General features: G+C 43.0%; 1 protein-coding gene across 3 annotated transcripts in view; it reads left to right on the plus strand.

The window, feature by feature from the left end:
* The window catches only part of RIGI (RNA sensor RIG-I), a 99165-nt gene that overhangs the window by 66244 nt on the left and 6709 nt on the right, over positions 1–26212 (plus strand). For 2 of the 3 annotated variants that reach the window (XM_075825658.1, XM_075825659.1), the window contains 8 exons: positions 7680–7842; positions 7997–8101; positions 9288–9445; positions 9892–10027; positions 13484–13626; positions 14569–14659; positions 19275–19445; positions 22382–22533. In XM_075825658.1, the coding sequence (XP_075681773.1) occupies positions 7680–7842; positions 7997–8101; positions 9288–9445; positions 9892–10027; positions 13484–13626; positions 14569–14659; positions 19275–19445; positions 22382–22533 (1119 nt within the window). The remainder of the gene's footprint in view (positions 1–7679; positions 7843–7996; positions 8102–9287; positions 9446–9891; positions 10028–13483; positions 13627–14568; positions 14660–19274; positions 19446–22381; positions 22534–26212) is intronic. The other variant, XR_012847589.1, reaches the window with a different exon arrangement.

Below are 26212 nucleotides of genomic sequence, written 5' to 3' on the forward strand. Positions count from 1 at the left end.
TAAAATCACAGTTTTTTGGTCACCTTCGCTCTCAAATTTTTTATATTAAAAGTGAGCAAAAAGTTGTATGTACCAAAAAATGGTACCAATAAAAGAAGCCATCACACCGCTCAATCGACCAATAATTAAAAAAAGTTATGGCTCTTGGAATGTGGTGAAACAAAGCAATATTTTTATTTATAAAATAGTTTTGAATTTGTAAAAGTAGTAAAATATGAAAAAATATATATATAAATTTGGTATCACCGCAATCGTATGGAGTCACAGTGAAAAAATTTAAAGTTATCGTTTTTTTACCGCACTGTGAAAGCTGTAAAAACGAAACACAAAAAACAATGGAGGAATCAGTTTTTTCCCATTTCAGCCTGCAAAGCATTTTATTTTCAGTTTCCTTGTTCATTAAATGGTACTTTAAAGAGGCTCTGTCACCAGATCATATGTGCCCTATCTCCTACATAATCGGAACGGCGCTGTAATGTAGATAAGTGGTTTTTATTTTGAAAAACTATCATTTTTGACCAAGTTATGAACAATTTTCGATTTATGCGAATTAGTTTCTAAATGGACAAATGGGCGTTTTTTTACTCTTACCAACTGGGCGTTGTAAAGCGAAGTGTATGACGCTGACCAATCGGCGTCATACACTTCTCATCGTTCCAGCCCAGCTTCTTTCACTGCACAGCGTGATCTCGTGAGATCACGCTGTGCTGTCACATACTCCCACAGTAACTTTACCGAAGTGCCTTGTGAGTGAATAGACATCACCTCCAGCCAGGATGCGATGTCTATTCAGACTCCCGACACTTCGGTAACATTTCTGTGGGACTTACTCACTGCACAGCGTGATCTCGCGAGATCACGCTGTGCAGTGAAAGAAGCGGGGCTGGAATTGCAGAGAAGTGTAGGATACTGATTGGTCAGCGTCATACACTTCTCTTTACAACATTCACTTGGTAAAAAGTAAAAAAACGCCCAGTTGTCTATTTAGAAACCTAATTAGCATACATCTAAAATTGTTCATAACTTGGTCAAAAATGATCTTTTTTTCAAAATAAAAACCACTGTTGTTATCTTCATTACAGCGCCGATCAGATTATGTAGGAGATAGGGCACTTATAATCTGGTGACAGAGCCTTTTTTTCAGAAATATTGAATTTATTGACCAAATTTTTCCACTAACATAGTACAATGTGTTACAAGAAAACAATCTCAAAATCGCTTCGATAGGTAAAAACATTCTGAAGTTATTACCATATAAAGTGATACGTTAGATTTGAAAAAAATCGGCTTTGTCCTCAAGGCCTAAACAGGCTCCGTCCTGAAGGGGTTACTATGGTTTCAAGATTGCTTGCCTCTCCCAGAAAGAGTATTCATTTTATTGTAGTCAAAACAGCATGAAATATTATATTGTGTTTTTATTTATTTTTAAATAGGCATTTCAATTTTATTATTCTTTTTTGCACTATTAAGCATTAAATAAAAAGTATACCAATATTTAGTCACTAGCAATAGTTTTTCACTATTAATTTTCCCATGCAGACATGCATATTGTAATTGATTTATTAAATGTTCTTATTTTTTTTCGGAATTTCCTTAAGACCTACAAAGAGATCATACGAAAAAATGGGGCAGACTAAAAGAACCGCTTAATCTTTTTCTGCCATAAATATTTTATGTTTCTGTCTATTTGGATGTTTTCAAGTTTTTTTTTTTTTAATCAAACAAGTTTTTATTGATAATACAACATCTGTTATACAGCCTGTACATTTTTTACAGTACTTTACAGAAAACAAATAAGAATAACATAACCTCACCTAAATATTGCAAAATTTCTTCAAGTGCTTTATGGCATGTATACAACATCTTTGTTTACACCGTAACCTATTTCTCCCCCCAACTAAACTACCCCCCTCCCTTGCAGTACCCCTTCTCTTTCCTGATTTTTCCATCACTCCTCCTCAGTGTCTCCTCCATAGTAAACCAATATTCCATCAGACCTTAAACATGCATGTGTGTCAGCCCCCCTCCAAATCTCATCTAGTGATCCGCATTGCCATAGGCGTGCACCCATTTACCCCATTGTTTCTCGTATTTCTGAATTGTCCCTCTTTTCAGATATATCCGATGTTCCAGTGATACCGTGTGATTAACATATCCAACCAGTTCAGCTACTTCCGGGGGATCCGCCTGCAGCCAATATTTTGCGATTAGTTTCCTAGCATGATACAAAATCTTTTTAATAGACAGTAGCTCCACTCCATCCCCTCCTTCCTCCTCAATACAACCCAGTAAGAATATTTTAGGTTCTATTGGGAAATCTCTCCCATATACGTTAGACACCATACTTTTAACTTCCTTCCAATATCCTTCTAGCAGCGGGCAGCTCCAAAACATATGCTTTATGTCCGCCCCATCAAACATGCACCTGGGACATTCCTTAGTTGATCTAATGCGCATTTGCCATAGCACCTTAGGCGTCCTATACACCCTGTGTAATAGAAAAAGTTGTGACCTCCTGTGCGTTACACTAATAGAGAGTTTTTTAGATGATCCCAGTACCTCTTCCCAGTCTTCATCCCCTATAGGCCCTACATCCTCTTCCCATTTACGTCTGATCTCCACCAACGGGTCTCCCAGAAAACTAGAGAGTAGCGTATTATATAGCACCGAGATAATCCCTTTAGTGTCTTTTGCCCCTAGTACCTGCTCTATCCCTCCCATGGTGGAACAGCTCAAATCCACCAGTCTCTCTTGAGCCTGCGCCGCATGCCTTAATTGAAGATATTGGTAGAACAGCCGATGTGGGAGTCCAAACTCCTCCTGTATTCGAGCAAAGGGTTTAAAAACACCTCCTTCATACAGCTGGTATACATATCTAATCCCTACTTGTTCCCAGTCTTGAAATCCTTCCAGCATATTAAATTCCCATAGGTATGGATTGTCCCATAAAGGCATATAATTGGAGCATCCTGTAACTCCCAATAATTTCTTACTTTCCCACCAAACTCTATGTATTAATAGTAAAGTCGGCTTCCCTCTTGCCTCTCTCTTTAATTTATGGGATTCCATGGCCTCTAATACATCCGTTCTCTGACCCAAATAATACACCAGTTTCCCACTAGAATCCCACTCCTCCCTATTCTTCCAGCCCTTAAGGTGTTGTAATTGGGCCGCTAGATAATAAATCCATGCATTCGGAATGGCTAACCCTCCCTGTTCTACTGGTAGTTGTAGCTTGTCCAGTTTTATCCTGGGGATCCCCCTTTTCCACACCAAGTCCCTAAACAAGTTATGGATTCTCCTGAACCAGTATTTAGGCAACCACACTGGGGCATTATGCACCACATAAAGAATCTGGGGCATCAGAATCATTTTGATGAGATTTGCTCGACCTAATGCTGACAATGGTAGCCCGAGCCATATTTTGGTCTTATCCGTGAGTTTGCTCAACAATGGTATCACATTTAGTTCAATAAAGTCCTGCACCCTCGCCGATATCATGATTCCCAGGTACTTAAATTTCTGTACACACGGTACCTCAATTCCTCCAATCACCAACGGCGTATCTATTGGCTGGAGTGGCAACAACACCGACTTATTCCAATTAATTTTTAGTCCTGAGAATCTACCAAAGCGCTCCAATACATTCATTATCACTGGCAGTGAGTAATTTATTTCCCCCAAGAACATCAAGATATCGTCTGCATATAGTGCTATGCGTTCCTCCAGCTCCCCACAACGAAACCCTTCTATCCCTGGATGCTGTCTTACCATATTGGCTAGGGGTTCAATTGCCAACGCAAATAGTAGTGGCGAAAGTGGGCATCCCTGTCGCGTCCCCCTCTCCAGTCTGAAGGAATCTGACATCCTTCCATTTGCTCTTATCCTAGCTACCGGCTCCTTATATAATAATTGTACCCATTTTGTAAATTTCTTTCCAAAGCCCATCCGTTCCAGGACAGCCCACAGATACCCCCACTCCACACTATCAAACGCCTTGGCGGCATCTAAAGACAGCACTGCTCTACACCGAGCATCCGGAGCATCTGTCTGCAGATTCAGGAAAAGTCTACGTAGATTAACTGCTGTAGAGCGTGATGGCATGAATCCCGACTGATCCATCCCCACAATTTTAGTCACTACTCGCGACAGCCTATTAGCAAGTACTTTCGCTAAAATTTTAATGTCCGTGGTTAATAGAGATATCGGTCTGTATGAGTCAGGTTGTTTACGATCTTTCCCTTCCTTGGGGATTACGACTATAACAGCTTCGTACATTGTCTGCGGTAAACGCCCCCTGGTGAAACTATCCTGGAACACTTCCAATAACTCCGGCAGAACCGTCTCCCCATATGTTTTATACAATTCAGTTGGTATACCATCTATCCCTGGAGCCTTTTCGTTTGCCATAGAACTTAACGCTTCCTGTATTTCCTCTAGCGTAATTGGCTCTTCCAATCCCTCTCTCTCCTCCTCCCCCAGGGTGACCCATGTCATTTCTGCCAGATATTCTGACAGCAGATCCTCCGAGTAGTCAACCTTAGTACGATACAGTTCCATGTAGAACGATGTTAACACCTCTAATATATCCCCTGTTTCTCCAACCAGAGTCCCGTGCACTGTCTGCAACTGATGAATGAACGCACTTTCCCGCATCGGCCGTGCCATATTTGCTAACAGTCTGCCCGCCATTTCACCCTCCTCATAGTATTTTTGTTGTAAAAATAGTCTTTTATTAGCCGCTTGCTCCAGCTGATGTTCCCTAAGCAACTTCTGAGCAACCTTCCATTGGGCTAGTGTTTCCGCAGTGTTATTAGTAACGTGCCTCTCCTCTGTTACTGTGACCCTGTCTGTCAAATGTTGACCCATTTGTCGCGACTTAGTTTTAATGAGCGAGATCTCCCGTATATACACTCCCCTTATAATCGCCTTCATAGCATCCCATAAAATATCCATAGGAACCGTACCTTTATTAAACTCAAAGTATTCTCGCAGACTCATATTTATTATCTCCTCTTCCACTAACCGTATCCAGAACGGGTTCAACCTCCAGTGCATTCTCAACCCCCCCATCTCTGAGCTTGTTCGGAGCTTAAGTAACATTGGGGAGTGATCAGACAGTGCTCGTGACAAGTATTCCACCCCTTCCACACATTCCATCCCCATTCCATTATTAAACATTAGGTCTATTCGTGATAATGATCCATATGTAGATGATACACACGAATATTGCGTAGCAGAGGGCCATTTTGCCCGCCAAATATCTGTAAACCCAGCCTCCATCATGTACTTTCCGAATCTCGTCAGGCCAGTATCCCCCACCCCTCCCCCTTTTGGAAATTTATCCCACCCTTTGTTCATTATGTTGTTGAAATCTCCCATCAATATAGTCGGTAACATAGGCCACCCAGCCAGTTTCTCCAGCACCTCTCTCATCGGACCCACAGAGTATGGGGGAGGCACATATAACACCACAATTATACATTCCCAGTTAAACAATTTACAGTGCACCCCAACATATCTACCTGCCCTATCTTTAAAGGAATCTATACAGCTAAAAGGCACATCCCTATGAACCAGGAGGCTAACCCCCCTTGAGTATGTAGAATGAAAGGAATGGAAACTATGTCGGATCCAAACCCTATGCGCTTGCTGCACCGTGTCAGTAGTAAGATGAGTTTCCTGCAAACCCATCACTCCAGCAGACTGTCCTTTCAGGTATTCGAAGATAGCTCGCCTTTTTGTTACCTCTCCCATACCTCTCACATTCCAGGACAGAAGATTTACCCTACCCCCCATCTAAATCTGTTTTGCATTTGACAGTGGCTATTTACATTACTCCCAGTGACAATAACAATGACAATCAGAGCGTACTGCGTTTCAAACTCCCTTTCCCTCCCAAACATCCCCCCTCCCACCACCCCCTCCCACTCAACTTTCCATAAACATACCCTCCTCAGAGGGCCCGGGCTGGTGAAAAAAACTTCACCACTATCACCATACAGCTTCCCTTTCACATTGTAGAAATCCATCTGTTTCTACAATTTAACCTCCAAAACCAAGAACCTCCCGCCACCTTCTCCTCAATAAACAAGTAGCATTTTTATGACTCCTATATTCAATTCTGCCTTTAAACTGACAGCATCTTTCCTCTCCTCCCGCCAACAATGAGATATAGACATCATCTTAATAAAAATCAACATATAAATGCAGAAAATAATGCCTTATATTCTTGCGCAAGTCATCTTCCTTCCACAATAGCAGAGTCCCGACTTCATCCATCCATTTGTTGATCACGCCGCCGCTTCCTCCGGATCATGTCGTAGGCGAGCCTCGTGACTATCCAGCCACCGTAACGCATCCTTCGGATTTTCAAAGAACTGTACGGATCCTAATGCCGCCACTCTGAGCTTAGCCGGATACAACATGGAGTACTGAACTCGAAGATTCCTCAGTCGTCTTTTAATGTCCAGGAATTGCATCCTCCGTTTCTGTATCTCCGCAGAGAAATCCGGGTAGAACGACACTTTCACCCCGTTCACTCTTATATCTTGCCTTTCTCGGGCCTGCCGAAGAATCAGATCTCTGTCCTTATAATGAAGCAATTTCACTAGCACCGGTCTCGGTGGCCTCCCAGGTGGGCCCGGTCGTGTGGGCACTCTATGGGCTCTTTCCACCGCAAACAATGGGGTTAGCGATTCCTTGCCAAAAACCTCCAATAGCCATTTTTCGAAGAAAGCATCTGGATTGGACCCCTCAACTTTTTCAGGGATGCCCACCATCCTGACATTGTTTCGACGCAAGCGGTTCTCCAGGTCATCGGTTTTTGCTAAAAGATACGAAACATCCACCGCCACAGCATTCACGTCTCTCCTCATAGGCAGTATACTGTCTTCTAATTCGCTGACCCGACCCTCCACCGCTGTCGTGCGTTCCGACACTTTTTGAAGATCATGCCGTATTATGGACAAATCTTCCTTAATTCCCCCCACCTGGCAGGTAAGTTTAGCTAGCGTGCTATTGCTCAGGCTTACCGCCGAAAATACATCTGCCAGCGTTGGGCCCGGTTTGTCCAGGGTCTGTACGTCTCGATCCAATCCTCCTCCTGAGTCATCTGCAACAATCTCCCCATTCTCTTCCTCCTCTGCCTCCATTTGCGCTCGCAGCGGTTCAAATCTGGATCCGGAACGGCCAGCCTGCTCCTTCCCTCCATCCGCCATCCTCTCCCTCTTATCACTTTTCACAGGGGTTTTTCTGGCAAAGCGTTCCAGCCGCGATGCCGCCGCCCCTCTCACATCCCTGCTCACTGCATAGGAGCACATGTCAGCGCCATCTTGCGCCCCCAGCTCACCGTCCTCTGCCGTCTTGGATCTCCTGGACCGGGTCATCACAGCCTCCGATGCGTCCAGAATTACGTCTCCCTGACCACAACAGTTTCCCCTCTCTTCTCAGGTATGTCTCCGGTAGGAGAAGCGAGTCTTAGGATGATTCTGCAGGATATCGGCAGCGGGAGCTCCGGTTTATGCCTCCACTCACATGCGCTGCTAAGCCACCGATGTTTTCAAGTTTTAACCATATTTCATTGTCACTTGTACTTTATTTTTCAGAGATTTTGTCTGTATAGAGATATTGGTAATCCTCAGCTACTGCTTTATAGATATTTTCTGCTTTACATGTAGATAATTGGATTAACCGCCTCAGTTGGCACTGGAAAGTCCCGCTGTAGAGGGGATGCGGTGGAATACATTAGTAAGCTTTGTGCTAATTTGGATATTGAAGAAATATCTACAGTCAAACAAAACGTGGAAGAGCTGCAGAGAGTTGTATACAAACCGGAGAAATGTAAGCACATTATTTATTAATCAACCTCTTATTTCATTTACTGCCAAAACTGTCAATTACGACAGAACAGTTCTAATGCATTATTAATGGGAGTTCACAGGTTTTACAAAAACTAAGCTAACTCTATGTTCATGGTACTTTATTTTTATTGTAGTCGTCCAACAGACAAGGCAACGTGAAAAAGATCCGTTTGCTGACATCATAAGGAAAATCATGGCAGAAACCGAACAGATGGCAAAATCATTTTTTCCCTATATTGGTAATAATGTTGTGTGTCAAAGTTCTTAAAATGTGTTTAGTAAAATTTATAATGCAATTGGTCAGTGGCCCTTTATATCCAAAAACGCAGCTACTGTATATACAGCTATGTATAGAAATTGGAATATCCAGTGTACACGCAAGGACTTACTCCACTTTAAAAACCACACTAAATTCACACCACGCCTGTGGTGTTCTGGCTGAATATAAGGCAGAGAAATCTCACCGCATATATGCCGTCGTGCCTGTAGCTTTTAGTGGTCAAACATATTCCTAAAGGTTGACCCAGATACATCCGGATCCTACATCCCCAACTGTATTAAAGTGTAGTCAACGGTACTTTTCAATATAACTATATACAAAGAATACCAAATAGATTGTCCAGTATGCATTTTTTATTTTTTTTAATCGTATCATTGAGATGGCATTGGTGAGAGTCCTTGAGTTAGAATGCAGAGGGGCACATTGCTCTACTCCAGCATCTAATGATTTTTTTTTTTTAATGATCAGAGCTTTTTTTAAATTTCTTTTAATAAGGAGTTTTAGTACAAATGCATTCAAGAAGCAATAAAGAATGAAATGCGATTTACAAGATAAATAGTTGGAACAAAATCAGGTTAACGTCACCAGAATATACAAAGAAAAATGAATACATGTGGAACATCCTAGTTACTAAAAGGAATATGCAGATTCCTATACAGGCAGAAGTATACATACCAAGCACATGTGATCAGTAGAGGAAAAATAAAGGAAGTATGATACATATCAAGTCTGTAACCATGAATCTCTCATGTCCGTATACCGGTGTGGGGTGTATTGGGTAAGTGAGGAATTATACCAGGCCTCCGATATCCTAGAAAATGTATTAATACAACCTCTATGCCTATAAAGCATACGCTCATAAGGAAGGGTTGAGTTGACCAAAGATTTCCTTTTCAGGGTTTTAGGATGTCTAGGGTCCATCCACCTGAATGCACTAGTTTTGCGTGCCATGAAGAGTACCTCCCTGAGTAAAATCAATCAGAGCTTTTTATTTGAATAGAGTTCCACCTTAATATTAGAGTATTGCTGAAGATAGTAGGTCAGTACGCAAATTTTACATGTGTAGCTGCCACTTAATACGATTAAACATCGTATTTTCTAGGACTGGAAATAGTAATTTTAATTGTTTTGTCTTTCTTTCTTAGAAAAAATGTCAAATATCCAGAACCGGCCTTATGGATCTCAGCAGTATGAGCAATGGATTGTTGACACCCAGAAGAAATGCCACACATTGCAGCTGGAAGATAAAATGAAGGAGAGTCAAATCTGTAGTGCGTTGTTTACATACACTGAACATTTAAGGGTATGCCATTGTCGCACATTTTTTTTCTTGTTTAAACTACTAGGATTATTACATTTTGGAAAATGAAGATCGTTGTAATTCTCAGCTATAGTTGACAGCTGTGTTGCACAGTGTTCTATAGGAACTGCAAGGCTCTTTCAGATCTTACTGTACAGCAAAAGTTCTTGTGTAGCTAAAGCCTTAGGTCTACTTTTTTCTGTATTGACCTATTCACAGAGCTGGATTTTGTACCTTCGTATTTTAAATATACAATCTCCATGTTCTATTGTTGTATGTATTTCCCCATAGAAGTTAATAGAGTATTAAAGGGGAATGGTGTTTGCGGCATGTATTCAGACAGCTCATATTTGCCCACATCACTATAAAATGTGTAATCCGTAGTCTGTCGTTTTTTTTTTGTTTTTTTTCAAATGTATTCTAAATATATTATATTTCCGTTCTAACAGAAATTGAACGACTCTCTTATGATTAACAATGATGCTCGTACAAAAGATGCCTTGGAGTACTTGGACAATTTTTTCCAAAATATCAGAAATGGGACTTTTAACGAAATTGAGCAGAAACTGGCAAGAAAGTTTGAAGGTATAAAACGAAATCTTATTAGCAAAGATTTAACATTATTTTAGGAATATAGTGAAAATCTTATAATCTATCACTTGTTTCAGATACACCGCTCTAATGTCAGTTGTACCTGCCTAATTATCTAAAAAAAAATCCAATAATCTGACACCCACATGTTTCTCTAATGATGGATTAATGACGTACTATTGTTTAGATAACATACACTCCTCAACATTGAAATTGCAACATCAAAAAGGGAAAGTTTTCAAATTGTGGAAATCACCAGATCAATAGGCATGTTAAAGAGGCTCTGTCACCAGATTTTGCAACCCCTATCTGCTATTGCAGCAGATAGGCGCTGCAATGTAGATTACAGTAACGTTTTTATTTTTAAAAAACGAGCATTTTTGGCCAAGTTATGACCATTTTCGTATTTATGCAAATGAGGCTTGCAAAAGTACAACTGGGCGTGTTGAAAAGTAAAAGTACAACTGGGCGTGTATTATGTGTGTTACATCGGGGCGTGTTTACTACTTTTACTAGCTGGGCGTTCTGATGAGAAGTATCATCCACTTCTCTTCAGAACGCCCAGCTTCTGGCAGTGCAGATCTGTGACGTCACTCACAGGTCCTGCATCGTGTCGGCACCAGAGGCTACAGATGATTCTGCAGCAGCATCGGCGTTTGCAGGTAAGTCCATGTAGCTACTTACCTGCAAATGCTACTTACCACCAATCGTATCCAGAACGGATTTAACCTCCAGTGCATTCTCAATTCCCCCCCATCTGCGAACTTGTTTGGATCTTTAGTAGCATCGGGGAGTGATCAGACAATGATCGTGGTAGATATTCCACCCCTTCCACACATTCCATCCCCATTCCATTATTAAACATTAGGTCTATTCGGGACAATGATCCATATGTAGATGATACACACGAGTATTGCGTAGTAGAGGGCCATTTTGCCCGCCAAATATCCGTGAGCCCAACTTCCGTCATGTATTTTCCAAATCTCGTCAGGCCGACATCCCCCACCCCCCCCTTTTGGAAATTTATCCCACCCTTTATTCATTATGTTATTGAAGTCTCCCATCAATATAGTCGGTATCATAGGCCATCCAGCCAGTTTCTCCAACACCTCCCTTATCGGAACCACAGAGTACGGGGGAGGCACATATAGCACCACAATTATACATTCCCAGTTAAACAATTTACAGTGCACCCCGACATATCTACCTTCCCTATCTTTAAAGGAAGCTAAACGGTACATCCCTATGAACCAGGAGGCTAACCCCCCTCAAGTATGTAGAATGAAAGGAATGGAAGCTGTGCCAGATCCAAACCCTATGCGCCTGTTGCACCATATCAGTAGTAAGATGAGTTTCCTGTAAGCCCATCACCCCAGCAGACTGCCCTTTCAGGTAGTCAGATAGCTCGCCTTTTAGTTACCTCCCCCATACCTCTCACATTCCAGGACAGAAGATTTACCCAACCCCCCATCTGGACAGTTCTTGCATTTGACAGTGGCTATTTCCGTTACACCCAGTGACAATCAGAGCGTACTGCGTTTCAAACTCCCTTTCCCTCCAAAACATCCCCCCTCCCCCTCCCACCACCCTATCCCACCCAACTTTCCATAAACATACCCTCCCAAGAGGGCCCAGGCTGGTGAAAAAAAATTCACCACTATGACCATACAGCTTCCCATTCACATTGTAGAAACACATCCTTTTCCCACAATTTAACCTTAAAAACCAAGAACCTCCCGCCACCTTTTTCTCAATAAACAAGTAGCATTTTTATGACTCGTATATCCAATTCTGCCCTTAAACTGTCAGCACTTTCCTCTCCTCCCGCCATCAATGATATATAGACCTCATCTCAACAAGAAGCCATCATACAAATGCAGAAAACAATGCCTTATTCTTCTGTGCGTCTCATCTTCCTCCCGCCATAGCAGAGTCCCCACTTCATCCATCCACCTGTTTGATCACGCCGCCGCTTCCTCCGGATCATGTCGTAGGTGAGCCTCGTGACTGTCCAGCCATCGTAACGCATCTTTCGGATTTTCGAAGAATTGTACGGATCCCAATGCTGCCACCCGAAGCTTAGCAGGATACAACATGGAGTACTGAACTCGAAGATTCCTCAGTCGTCTTTTAATGTCCAGAAATTGCATCCTCCGTTTCTGTATCTCTGCAGAGAAGTCCGGATAGAACGACACTTTCACCCCGTTTACTCTTATGTCTTGCCTTTCCCGGGCCTGTTGAAGGATCAGATCTCTGTCTTTATAATGAAGCAGCTTCACTAGCACAGGCCGCGGTGGCCTTCCAGGTGGGCCCGGACACGTGGGCACTCTATGGGCTCTTTCCACCGCAAACAATGGAGTCAGCGATTCTTCGCCAAAAGCCTCCAATAGCCATTTTTCAAAGAAGGCGTCTGGATTGGACCCCTCAACTTTTTCAGGTATTCCCACCATCCGTACATTGTTTCGACGTAACCGGTTCTCCAAATCATCGGTTTTGGATAGAAGATACGTAACATCCACCGCCACAGCATTTACATCCCTTCTCATGGGCAGCATTCTGTCCTCTAATTAACTGACTCGGCCCTCCACCGCTGTCGTACGTTCCGACACCTTCTGCAGATCATGGCGTATTATGGATAGATCTTCCTTAATTCCCCCCACTTGACAGGTAAGTTTAGCTAGCGTGGTATTGCTCAGGCTTACCGCCGAAAAGACATCTGCCAGCGTTGGGCCAGACTTGTCCAGGGTCCGTGTGCCCCGATCTAATCCTCCTCCTGGGCCGTCCGAAACATCCTCCCCATTCTCCTCCTCCTCCATTTGCGCTCGTAACGGCTCAAATCTCGATCCTGAGCGGCCAGCCTGCTCCTTCCCTCCTTCCGACATCCTTCCACCCTCATCACCTTTCACAGGGGTTTTCCTGGCAAAGCGCTCCTGCCTAGACGCCGCCGCCCCTCTCACATCTCTGCTCTCTGCATATGAGCACATGTCAGCGCCATCTTGCGCCCCCAGCTCACCGTCCTCTGCCGCTTTAGATCTCTTGGACCGGGTCATCACAGCCTCCAATGAGTCCAGAATTGCATCTCCCTGTTCACCTCCGTTTCCCCTCTCTCCACAGGTATGTCTCCGTTAGGAGAATTGAGTCCCAGGATGTTCGTCAGGATATCGGCAGCGGGAGCTCCGGTTTATACGTCCACTCACATATGCCACTAAGCCACGCCCTCTGGGACACGCAACTTTAGTGGGACACTTTAAACTAACTATAGACATGAGATAACAGCTATCTACCCTGGACTGCTTCTGGTTGCAAAAAATCGGGCAACCAAAAATTCTCTTTTTGTCTTTTCTTTGTATTTACCAGTTTGACTGATAACGTGATAAAATTCATATTCTCATCAAACATTGTGATGTACCAGTATTCACCAGACTCTATTATTTTATTATTTTGTTGCAGCTGAATTGCCAATGTTGACAGAAATTTCAAATGACAATGAAAACCCAAAGCTGGATGACCTGCAGTTTATCTTATGCGAATCCTACCAAGAGAATCCAGAGACGCGCACCCTGCTATTTGTGAACACCAGGGCTCTAGTGGTGGTGAGAATTTATATATAAAATTCCTGTTGGTTGATCAGATATTGGCTCCCTTTTACCCCACATTTTGCAAAGTGTACTTTTTTTTTGGAGGGGGGGGGGGGTAAGATAGACAAAAGTGCACAAAATGTAATGCCAGAATTATGTCTATAAACTTTTATGTTGAAAATGTATGCAAACACAGAAAAAGTATACAAATAAAAGTATAGTTTTGGTTTTTTTCCCTCTCATAATAATTAATGGATAAGCTGGGATAAATTGGCTTGTTTTATGTAAATTAAATTAAAGGGGTTGTCTGAGAGTATAAGAAGAAAAACTAGTTACAGGTAATGTGATAAAATAACTAACCAAACTTTACTCTCCTATTAAATCCTGTGCCGATTCAGCGCTGATGCTTCGGTGGTTCCTGCTGGTCTTTATTTACTTTTCCTGTATCAATGACGGGCTGTTCATACATGTGACCGTTGCAGCCAATCACTGGCCTGTATAATCATTGGGGGGACCTCCACCAAACCCTAGAACTGGGGTCCCAAGCCCCCCATTCCTCCTCACTGCACGATTGCAATGAGGAGGATTTTGAATAGAGCGCCAGTCGCACATGTGCCCTGCTACTCTATTCAATGTCTATGGGGCTGGCGGAGAAAGCTATGTGTAGTGCTCGGCTGTATCCATCATTCCCATAGACTTCGCAGTGAGCAGGTGATTGCACAAGTGCCCTGCCGCTCCATTCAATTATGCAGCGAAGGAAACAAGGCTCAGAACCCTTGTTCTAGTGACCAGTGGGGGTCTCAGTGGTGGGGCCACCAGCGATTATACATTTATCACCTATACTGTGGATAGGTGATAAATGTTCTTAGTGGTGGAACCTATTTAAGATTGTGGTGTGACCGTTATCTATATGCAGTTATTTTTACAGCAATATAATGCCATGTGTTTCATTTGTAGGCTTTAAAAAAATGGATTCATGAAACTCCAGAGCTTAGCTTCTTGAATCCAGAAATCTTGATTGGAAGGAATAGAAGACATGATAAAATAGGTACACAAAACAAGCAAGAAATACCTATGTATGTTAATGTGACATTTAGAACTATATATAGCCCTTCACACAACTAGAATGCACTATAAAGGCTGTGTACTGAATATAACCTTTGCTTAGCTATTAGAAACATGGCACCTCAGCTTGTCTATGCTGGAGGGATGACAGGGAAGGTAATTATCAATATTACTTTTGCCCTGGAATAGGAAATACTCCTTTTGTACAATGGGATTATTATCTATGCAGGGTTCTGGGGGGCTTTTGACAGCACCTCTCTTGAGCGTTGGTCTGGAAGAGCAAAGTAAAACTTTGGAGGCATGTAGAATGCCAAAACTGAGCAAAAAAATGTAATGTTAACAATTTTAGTTTTTTTATGAACTTGTATGTTGTGTATTTTACCTGACTCTCTATTGTATCAGCCAATTTAACAACTGTATATCTGTATTCAGCAGCCTTATCAAACTCGTCTGAATATATTCCCCATTATTTGCATGGCTAGGGTTACTGCAGTAAACGGCACGTTCCCTATTTGGTCTTGATCACACATAGGCCCACATTTACTAAGAATTTTTACCTGACAGTCCTGAAATTAAATCTATTCAGGTGTGGATTTGTGTAAAAACTTGCACCATTTCTCCCTGGGGAACTTGCTCAGACCTCTACCACCACTCGCATCAAATGTCACCGTAAAAACATGTCTAACATGCCTTGTTAAAGTATTTCTATGGAGGAATATGCCCACATTAAGACCTTTTTTATAGAACTGCCTTTATAATTTAAAAATGCTTTAACACTTGTTTTCACATGCTTTTTTTTTTTTGGTCTATTGAAGTCCATGGGGTTAAAGGATATGTCCAATTTTCACAATTTATTTTCTTTGTACTACTCCAATGAAAAACAAAGCAACTTTGGAAACAATCCTGATTAAAAATATCCTTCTATTATATGTCTACAGCTCCTATGCAGATCTAGCTGTCTCCATAGTAACAGACTACAGACTATGAACCTGCGGTCATATTGCACATATATCTTTTTCCTTACTTCTTGCTAACCTAAATGTACATTAGCAAAAAAAGTAGGGTAATGTAGTGTGACTGCAGGATCAAACTACAGTTTGTTTGTTTTTAGCGTGGACACATACATTGCATGTTGAAAGTCTTCAGGCCCTTTCACTTTTTTTTGTTATTGTTGAGGTCTTCTGCTAAAATAAAAATCACATTTTCCCCCAGCATTCTGCACTCAATACCTCATAATGACAAAGTGAAAACAGAATTGTAGAAATTTTAGCAAATTTATTACAAATGAAAAACTCAAATTTCACATGGAACATAATATTCAGACCCTCTGCTATGACACTTGAAATGTAGCTCTGGGCCTTCCATTTTTCTAGATCATCTAGATCAGGGGTCTCAAGCACGCGGCCCGCGGGCCGCATGCGGCCCCTGGGGCTGTCATTTGCGGCCCGCGGGACACAGAGCCGCTAGTATCGGCTCTGCTCCGAGACGCTGGAATTCCCTGACATCGCTGTCCACATATGAACAGCGATGTCTGGGGCTTCCCCAGAGCCGGAGTCCCGAGCAGAGCGCTGGTGTCGGCTCTGCTCCGGGACTCTGTGAAATTCCCTGACATCGCTGCCCATATATGGACAGTGTGTCAGGGTCTTGCCCAGAGCGGAGCAGAGCGCTGGTGTCGGCTCTGCTCCTGGACTCTGTGGAATTCCCTGACATCGCTGTCCACATATGAACAGCGATGTCTGGGGCTTCCCCAGAGCCGGAGTCCCGGGCAGAGCGCTAGTATAGGCTCTGCTCCGGGACGATGCGGAATTCCCTGACATATCTGCCCATATTTGGACAGTGTGTCAGGGTCTTCCCCAGAGCGGAGTCCCGGGCAGAGCGCTATTATCGGCTCTGCTCCGGGACTTTGGGGAAGCCTCTGACATCGCTGTCCATACATCGACAATGATGTCGGGCTTCCCCAGAGCAGGAGTCCCAGTGATGTCAGGAGCACAGCTGGAGTCCCAGGAAGAGCCTACTAGCGCTCTGCCTGGGACTCCAGCTCTGGGCAAGCCCCTGACATCACTGGGGCAGCCTCTACAGAGGGCACTGGGGCAGCCTCTACAGAGGGCACTGGGGCAGCCTCTACAGAGGGCACTGGGGCAGCCTCTACAGAGGGCACTGTGGCGTTATCTACAAGTGGGTGTGTGACAGTATCTGAAGAGGACACTGGCATTATCTAGGGGTGTGTTGCATTATCTGCAGAGGGCACTGTGGCCTTATCTAGGGGTGTGTTGCATTATCCACAGAGGGCACTGCGGCAGCATCCACAGAGGGCACTGCGGCAGCATCCACAGAGGGCGCTGCGGCAGCATCCACAGAGGGCACTGCGGCACTATCTAAAAAGGGGCTGCCCAATCTTGACATGTGTGCTAACTGAGCCGCCGGACTGCATTTAGCGACACTTAAACTGGAAAGCTGGATTGTTGAAATAAGCACGTGGAGAAATCTCAAATTTTAAACCTAGCGCTATTATTCTAGTAATGTATTATTCTAGTAATATAGTGTTCTAGTAGTTCAAATAACTAATTGATTAACTATAATTTTGTATTGTATCATATTTGAAAGTAATGCAGCCCGTCAACTTCCCATTTTTTCTATATGCGGCCCACTTACCCGGCCGAGTTTGAGACCCCTGATCTAGATCATCAAAAAACAAATCATGAGGAGGAAAGAACTGCCTGTAAGGCTCAGAAACAGGATTGTGTGGAGGCACAGATCTTGAGAAGGGAACTTTCAGTGCAGCAGAATTATTTTTTTTTTGTACCCAAGAGCACAGTGTCCTTCATAATTCTTAAATGGAAGAAGTTTGAAAAAAAAACAGGACTCCGTAATCGGGGGAGAAGGACCTTGGTAACAGAAGTGACCAAGAACCCTATGGTTACTCTGGCTGAGCTCCAAAGATCCTGTATGCAGATGGGAGAAACTTCCAGTAGGTCAACCATCAATGCAGCACTCCTCCAATCGGGGCTTTATGGCAGAAAGAAGCCTCTCCTCAGTAAAAGACACATGAACACCCGCCTGGAGTTTGCAAAAACAAAACCCTAAAGGACCCTCAGACTGTGAGAAACCAGATTCTGTGGTCTGATGAAACCTAATTGTAACTTTTTGGACTTAATTCTAAATGTCATGTCTGGAGGAAACCGGGTACTGCTAACCACCTGCCCAATACCATCCCTACAGTGAAGCATGGTGGTGAAAGAATCATGCTGTGGGGGTGTTTTTCATTGACTGGGACAGGGAAACTGGTCAGGGTTGAGGGAAAGATGAATGGAGCAAAGTACGGAGATATTCTTAATGAAAACCTGATCCAGAGTGCTCTGGACCTCAGACTGGGCCGAAGGTTCACCTCAACAAAACAATAACCCTAAGCACACAGCCAAGACAACACAGGAGTGGTATAGGGACAACTCAGTGACTGTCCCTGAGTGGCCCAGCCAGAGACCTGACTTGAACCCAATTGAACATCTCTGGAGAGACCTGAAAATGTCTGTCCACCGACGTCCCCATCCAACCTGACAGGGCCTGAGAGGATCTGCAGAGAAGAATGGCAGAAAATCCCCAAATCCAGGTGAGCAAACCTTGTGACATCATACCCAAGTAGACTGGAGGCTGTTATCACTGCCAAAGGGGCTTCATCTAAGTACTGAGTAAAGGGTCTGAATACTTATGTCAATGCAATATTTTAGTTTTTCCTTCTAAATAAATTAGAAAAGATTATTAACATTCTGTTTACAGTTTGTTATTATTGGGTATTGAGTGCAGAATGATGTGCTAAAATAAAAAACTAAAAATATTTTCCCCTAAGGTCTCTACATAACAAAACGTGAAAAAACTGAAAGGGTCTAAAGACGTTCCGAATACATTGTGTAGGTCTGCCTAGGAGCAATAGAATCAACATTTTGCAGTTACTTCATTTTTCATTTCAAATGTATTGGGACAATAAAAGAAATGTGGTTGCGAAGGTTGAATTTTTTATTTATTTTTTCCCTACAGAATGCTGTGAATGAACGCAACATGCTATGCAGCAGAATGTACTTCATACAGAAAACTCTGTGTGGAAAATCATATTTTCCTATTCACCCACAGCTAATATCTGGCCACTTGCTTTTTTTTTTTTAAAGCGGTTTTAACCATCATGGACATTTATGGCATATCCAAAGAATATGCCATAAATGTCCAATAGATACTAGTCCCACCTCTTGGGCACCCACCTATCTCTAGAAGAAGCCCCCTGTCCTACCTTCTCGTGCTGCTCACTGTGCTGCACGGTTTCCTTAACTCCTGTTCACTTCTATTGAAGCTATGAAAACAGCGTAGCTCAGCAAGCTCAACTGTTTCTGTACTCCCGACCATCACGTCAGTCAGTGGCCAGAGAACAAGAGAAGGTAAGACGGTGGGGGGGGGGTCAGGGAGCCAGGTTCTAGAGATAGGTGTGGCCCTCATCTCTTGGACATTTATGGCATATCCACAGTATATGGAAAACAGTGCAAGAAACATTTCAAATGCAACCAGTGAAACAGATAATTCTCCGTAAGAAATGTCATTTCCTCTTGTTCTAGGGATGTCCCTTCCCAATCAGAAAGGAGCTCTGGATACCTTTAGAACCTCTGGAGAAAGCAAACTGCTGATAGCTACATCAGTGGCTGATGAAGGCATAGATATACCTGCATGTAATCTCGTTCTTCTGTACGAGTATGTTGGCAATGTCACCAAGATGATCCAAGTCAGAGGTATAAATAGTTTGCTCTATACCACCTAACATGAATAGTTTGATCTAAGGCTATGTTCACACCTACGTCGGTGTATTCCGTTGTTCAGCTTAGTCGGAGGAGCAGAACAAGGAAATAACAGAAGCAACGGTTCAGTTTTGCGGCTGTCACCACCGGCAACCGACGGAACCCATTGACTTTATTAGGTTGTCGGCTTTCTGTCAAGCTGTCTGTCGTATTACCGGAGACAATAGCGCAGCATTGGAACGGAGCCTCCAGCAAAGATGTGAATGAAGCCTAACCTTCACGACCTTCTTTGGCATGGGTGGGTCATGGGCTTGCACTCTGAGAATTATTATGTGATATGAGGTTATTATTAATATACTTCTTAATTGTTTAATATAAGATTTTGGGTCTGTGTAAGGCTAGGTTCACATCGTCTGACGTGCACGTTTTGACATGAAAAAACAGTGTCAAAACGTGTACCACAGCGTGCACATTGATTTCTACGGTCAGGAAGCCCTAATAGTGTAGTTTGTGCATACGATTGGTGTGCTTACGTTCTATCCTTTTATTTTTATTTTCTTTCCATGTCCTGCAAAGCGTAGCCTACTACGCTTCTCGGTACTTTTCCAAAACGTATTATTTGTATTGAAGTCAATGGCGACGTATCGACGACATATGCAATCTTAAACCCTACGTTTTGCATACCTAAAACTTAAACGTTTTTGTCACCATATATGGGAAATTGCCCAGATTCTGAGAGAAGGCCCCACGCACAAGACAGTAATTACGGCCCCATTCAGTTCTATTGCCTGGACACCTTTCCGTATCGCACGTGCGTGCCGTAGAACTGTGACGGGAATTATGGAGCGTGTCCGTTCTTTTGTGCTTTACCGGTTGTGCTCCCATACTTTGTATGGGAGCATGGGCTGAAAATGCAGTCGGCCGTCGGTGGCAGAGTGCATGGGGCCTAAAACCGTGCCTCCCCCTGCCAAGCCCCTCAGTACTGGCACCAGAAAACACTGCAGTCACTTCCTACTTCTATCTTTATATTTGACTTTACAAATCTTGACTTTACAAAAGTTTGATTTAGCTCAAGAACAAAAACACTTACGTATTTTGTAGTATTCTTACTTCTTAAAACATAAGCGTATGTTAGAAATGCATAAGTTCTTATTACTTTAAAAACGTATGCATCGTCTTATACCACAAACGTGTGCACAAAACGAGATGTGAACTTAGCCCTACACGGTTGGTTGCTTGTAGATAGTGGTTCAGAATGCACTAGACCAAGGTAGGTGGCACGAATAGGGTCCCAACCCAATCGTATTAAAAAAGTAGTTGGCACATAAAATAAGGTTTTATTTTGCAGTTGTATTTGATGCCAAAGGCTTAGTGCGTGCGACGTTTCGGTCGTAACAAGACCTTCATCAGGCACTATTGGTGTAAATTATATTACAAGTAAATATATTTGCATCATATAAATACGTATATTACATGTATATCATATACCATAATATAAAAGAAAGAAAGATGTTTTAAAAAAAAAAGGGAAATTAAAATAAGAACAGTCTATAACAAATGCACATATAAAGCTCCTAAGTCGTATAAATTTGCATATCATACACATCACACGCTAGGTAATGTAAGGACATATTATACAACTATATGTACATAGGAAGATGACATCCTAACATGGGGGACAACATCCATGTTTAAAGCAAAAGGTATAATGTAGTACATGGTAGAATATCGAACAGAAGCTGTATTGAATATTGGCACCGCATCCTTTATAGTACAACATACCGCATAGGTTCAAAGAGCAGAAAAACGTAGGCAAAAGGAAAAATGAATAGATGGTGAGGTTTATCATGGATTTTTATGTAGATCTGGTCTTGGTATTAAGGAGAAGAAAACATGGCCATAGAGTTGTTCTATAGGTATGCTATGTAGGTATCACTCTTAGCATGGTGACAAGTAGGTAGAGTGCTGCGGGTTTTTTCTGCCTTCCATTGATTTTAATAAGCGGTCAGAGTCAGAAACCGCTTGAAGAGCATGCAGTTTTTTTTTTTGCGAGCTGCCAAAAAAAAACAAAAAAACCCTCTGCCTCCTATTGAAATCAATGGGGGGGGGGGGGGCGATTTGGGCAGTTTTTAGCGTTTATTCAGACAGTCAAAATCAGCGCAAAAGAACTCTGTGTGAAGAGGAGCCTCCTGGAGTAAGATACACTAATCTTTTTGAGAAGCGCATATGTCTTAATACATTTCTTGCGTGTCCACTCCTTCTGGATTTTTGTTTAAGGCAGATTTAAAAATGCAAGCTTTTTTTTTTTACACTTCTGTTAATGCATATTTCTGCGTGTTTTTTTTATACTTTACAAAAACCACGTCAAAAACCGCTCTAATGGAACGTCACATTTTTTTCCCACTTCCCATTGATTTGAATCCAGGTTTAGAGGCAGAAACTGCTCCAAGATGGCGCCTTTTTCCCCGACTATCTCTCATTGAAATCAAGGGAGGGAGATTTGGGGCGTTACTTGGCGCCAAATCTGATGCGGTTTCGGTGTCAAAATCCGAATTAAAAAAACTCAGTGCGAACAGGGCCATATACTTGTATGGCCCCAAGTTATCTTCCAGGATGGAATGTGACAAAATAAAAAATTTGGGGACCTTTGTCTTATCACAACCGAAGAGTCCTAAACTCTAAATCAGTTTTATGGTGGAATCCGTAGTTGATCTACAGCTGCCAGCCGGTAGCACGTTTACGGACTATAAATGTATAATACTGTAATATGTAGTCGGTTGGCAGCCAGTGGAGGGAGTAACTGTATGAGCACTTCCCTGGACATTACTACACACTGCTAATGTGGAGATGAGATTATATATATATATATATATATATATATATATAATATAAAATCTCATTTTACTTTTTTTTTTTTATGCGTTATATAGGTCGAGGCAGAGCAAAGGACAGCAAGTGCTTTCTTGTCACAAGTAAGAGAGAGCAGGTTGACAGAGAAAAAAATAATATGTTATGTGAAATTATGATGAATGAAGCTGTGACCCAGGTGCAGAAACAGAACAAGAAGGACTTTCTAGCACAGGTAATATTTGCTGAATGGTGGAGTAGATTACATACACTGCAATAAGAATCCAATGTGGATTGGGATTTCATTTGGCGGAAAGAATAAATTGTTAAACTAACGCTTCCTAATACAATTGTGCTAGCTGAATTATCCCCCCCCCCCTGTAAAGGCTTGTTCACACAGTAGTTTGGTGCAGTTTTTTTAAGCATTCTTCTTTTGGGGGGGATTTGTTCTATATACATCTGGTCAGGATACACTGAAAAAAAAGCACACTAAGGCCGGGTTCCCACGGGTTGTATACGCTGCATAAAAACTGCGCAGCGTATCCGACCTGGAACCTGCAGCCACCTTCGGTCCGAAAAATCGCACTGCATTGTGGTGTGGTTTTTCAGACAATTTCCGCTGCGGAAAGCAGTGCTTGAAAACAAAAACAGAACGTAGATACTTACATCCTCTCTCTTCTCTGCGTGTAGTCCGGCCTCCTATGAGGACGTTGCATGCCATGTAACGTAGTTTCCTGTCTTGGGAAAGCCCTTGACGTCACGGTCCATGTATGGACAGTGACGTTAGGGGCTTTGAGATGATGGAATACAACCGCCTCCCCCCCTCTGGATAGCATGCCATCCCCCCTTCCCCCATAGATGGTGCCACTGAAGCTCCCTCTAGGTGCGGAATCCCCGGCCAGAGCATTGTCGACGCTTTGGCCGGGGATTGTGCTCCTAGATGGAGCCCCTAGCGTCACTGTCCATATATAGGGGCTCCGCCGGGGAGCGGAATACCTGGCAGGGTGTTGCCGGGGATTGTGCTCCTAGAGGGTGCACAGGTAATGTAAGTTACCTGCAGTCCTATGTAGCACAATAGATAGTACGCCATATTGTTGGAATGCACATCTGCCATACATACATGGTTGGCGTTAACAGGTTGTCCGGGTTTAAACTTTTTATGTGGTAGCAGGAGAGAAGGGCTTTAAAAAAAAAAAAAAGCCCATACTTACCTCTCTCCTCCTAGATGTTCCTGCGCTGAGGGCTCCCGTCACCTCTGTTCATGGTATACAGAGTGGCTGCAGCAGGGATATCACGTCGACAGTACATCACCACTGTAGCCTATTAGTGGCCTCAGCTGAAAGCCGCAGAGGCCATTAATAGTTTACAGTGGTCATGTACTGGTGACGTCACCGCTGTAAACAAACAGGGAACAGAGGTGGCAGGAGCATCTGGAAGGAGAGAGGGAAGTGTAAGTGGTTTTTTTTTTAACTTTTCCTCAACAAATTTTTTTTTATTTCGGACAACTGGAATAAAAAAAACACTGAACAGGGTTTAAAAAGGCAACAACTGAAGTCTGTGCCTATTTGCCTTTAACACTTTATCGTTGTTCAGTGCCACCATGGTGCCCATTTGGCAAATATTACCCCTTTAGCACACTTTGTCATAGAAGTACAAGAAAGGGGCAGTTAAAACATCAACAAAACTGTTCTTTGTTAACTTGACCTAATAGATGTGTTTAACCCCTTAATGACCGCGGATACGTCTTTTTACGGCGGTCATTAGTGGGCTTTATTCTAGAGCGCCGCCAAACTACGTCGCTGCATTAGAATAAAGTAAACAGAGCAGGGAGCCGTGAAATCTCCCTGCTCTCAGCTGCCAGAAGCAGCTGAGGGCTGGGGGCGTCCCTGCTCTGCCGGGTGAGATCGATATTAGTATCGATCTCACCTGTTTAACCCTTCAGATGCGGTGCACAATAGCGAGCACCGCATCTGAATGGTTTTGGAGAGAGGGAGGGAGCTCCCTCTCATCTCACTGACACCCGGCGATAAAATCGCCGAGTGTCTGTGTCTTCTATGGCAGCCGGGGGTCTAATAAAGACCCCCAGGTCTGCCTGCAGCGAATGCCTGCTAGATCATGCCGCAGGCATGACCTAGCAGATGCCTGTCCGTTTTAAACGGACAGGCAGTAATACACTGCAATACAAAAGTATTGCAGTGTATTATAATAGCGATCGGAGGATAGGGAAGTCCCCTAGTGGGACTAGTAAAAAAGTAAAAAAAGTTTAATAAAGTTAATTTAAAAAAAAAGTGAAAAAAAAAAAATGAAAAACCCAGCTTTTCCCCTTACAAAATGCTTTACTATTAAAAAAAACTACAATAAAGCAAAAAAGTTACACATATTTGGTATCGCCGCGTCCGTAACGACCCCGACTATAAAGCTGTTACATTATTTAACCCGCACTGTGAACGCCGTAAAAAATAAAATAAAAAACAATGGAAAAATTGCTGTTTTCTGTTAATCCTGACTTAAAAAAAATGTGATAGAAAGTGATCAAAAAGTCGCATCTACTCTCAAATGGTACCAATAAAAACTGCAAGTCGTCCCGCAAAAAACAAGACCTTATACAGCTATGCCGACGCAAAAATAAAAAAGTTACAGCTCTTCGAATGTGACAATGGAAAAATCTAAAAAATGGCTTGGACATTAGGGCCCAGAATGCCAGCAGGGGGAAGGGGTTAATGTATAGCTCCAGTTTTGGTAGCCTGACACATAATGGCATGAGGTTTTGAGTATGCAGTTCCAACATGTGACTTTGTCAACAAGCACAAGACTGCATTGTATGTGTACATTTGTTGTAACTAGAATAGTGTACACAGGGTATAATGTGTATTTCTTGTTAATATCATTGAGGGACACCGCACCATGGGTAAAGGCCCCTGCCATTAGGAGGCGACACTAGGTAGGACAATAGCCTTCTCAGAGACACGGAATACATTTTTTTGCCTAGTATCGGTAGGAGGCAGACGCAACCTGATACGCATTGATATTTTAGTTTTATTTATTACTTTTCTCTCCATAGCTGCGGGTGGGTTGTCTGCCTGGTCAGCCCCCTGCGGTTGCCGAGAAACCGGGCAGACATTTGCACGGAATTTCACTCTCCCCCGGTCACCTAACTTGCATTTGCCTACTGAGTGCCGGTAGCCCCACTATACATGGAGGTTACTGATGTGTCTCTGCGCACACCCGGAAACTCTACAGGGTGAGTCGGTTATCCCATTCCCCCTCCAACCCTCCTCCCCCACCTGCCAATTAGGGTCCTAGCATTTGAAAACCCTATTGCTAGAGGGGCTAGATTTTTATTTATTGGGAGGGAAATTTCTTCTCTGAACATGCCTAGGGATTGGCACCTTTTCTTTTTTACTTGCCTACACTAATGGGGCACGTTTATTATGGGTGTTGGTGGGACGGGCACCGTTTTTGCGCTGCTTATGCTGCCATCTAGCTTCTAGCAAATTTAGTCCCCAGCTTTTTTCAGGCCTAGGCCATAATCTCCTTTAGCTCCACTCCATGCATGTCACATGTTGGGTTTTGACCTATTGCCTCACTCCTCCGCGTCATAGGCTGATTGGAGAAAGGTTTTTCTAGAGGCATTGCGAAAGTTTAAAGAAGGCTGTGATCTCTTTGAGCCAGCACCCTTTTCAAATGATCTGAGGACTTCATCTATGCTATTCAGCTTGCCTGTTTTGGTCTACAAGGGTACACATCGCCAGGGGTCTGGTAGGCCAGCCTTTTTGGCTGCATTGTTGTTTTTGTGCAACTTCTCCAGGCACTTTCCATCAGACATTTCTGTTTGTTTTATTCTCTTTCTTCCTCCTTTCTGTCATGTGTTTTTTTCGTGGGAGGATTCTACCAAGCAGCCTATACAGGTAGAC

The sequence above is a fragment of the Rhinoderma darwinii genome, chromosome 1, assembly GCF_050947455.1.
Source record: "Rhinoderma darwinii isolate aRhiDar2 chromosome 1, aRhiDar2.hap1, whole genome shotgun sequence".
In the NCBI taxonomy this organism is placed as follows: domain Eukaryota; kingdom Metazoa; phylum Chordata; class Amphibia; order Anura; family Rhinodermatidae; genus Rhinoderma; species Rhinoderma darwinii.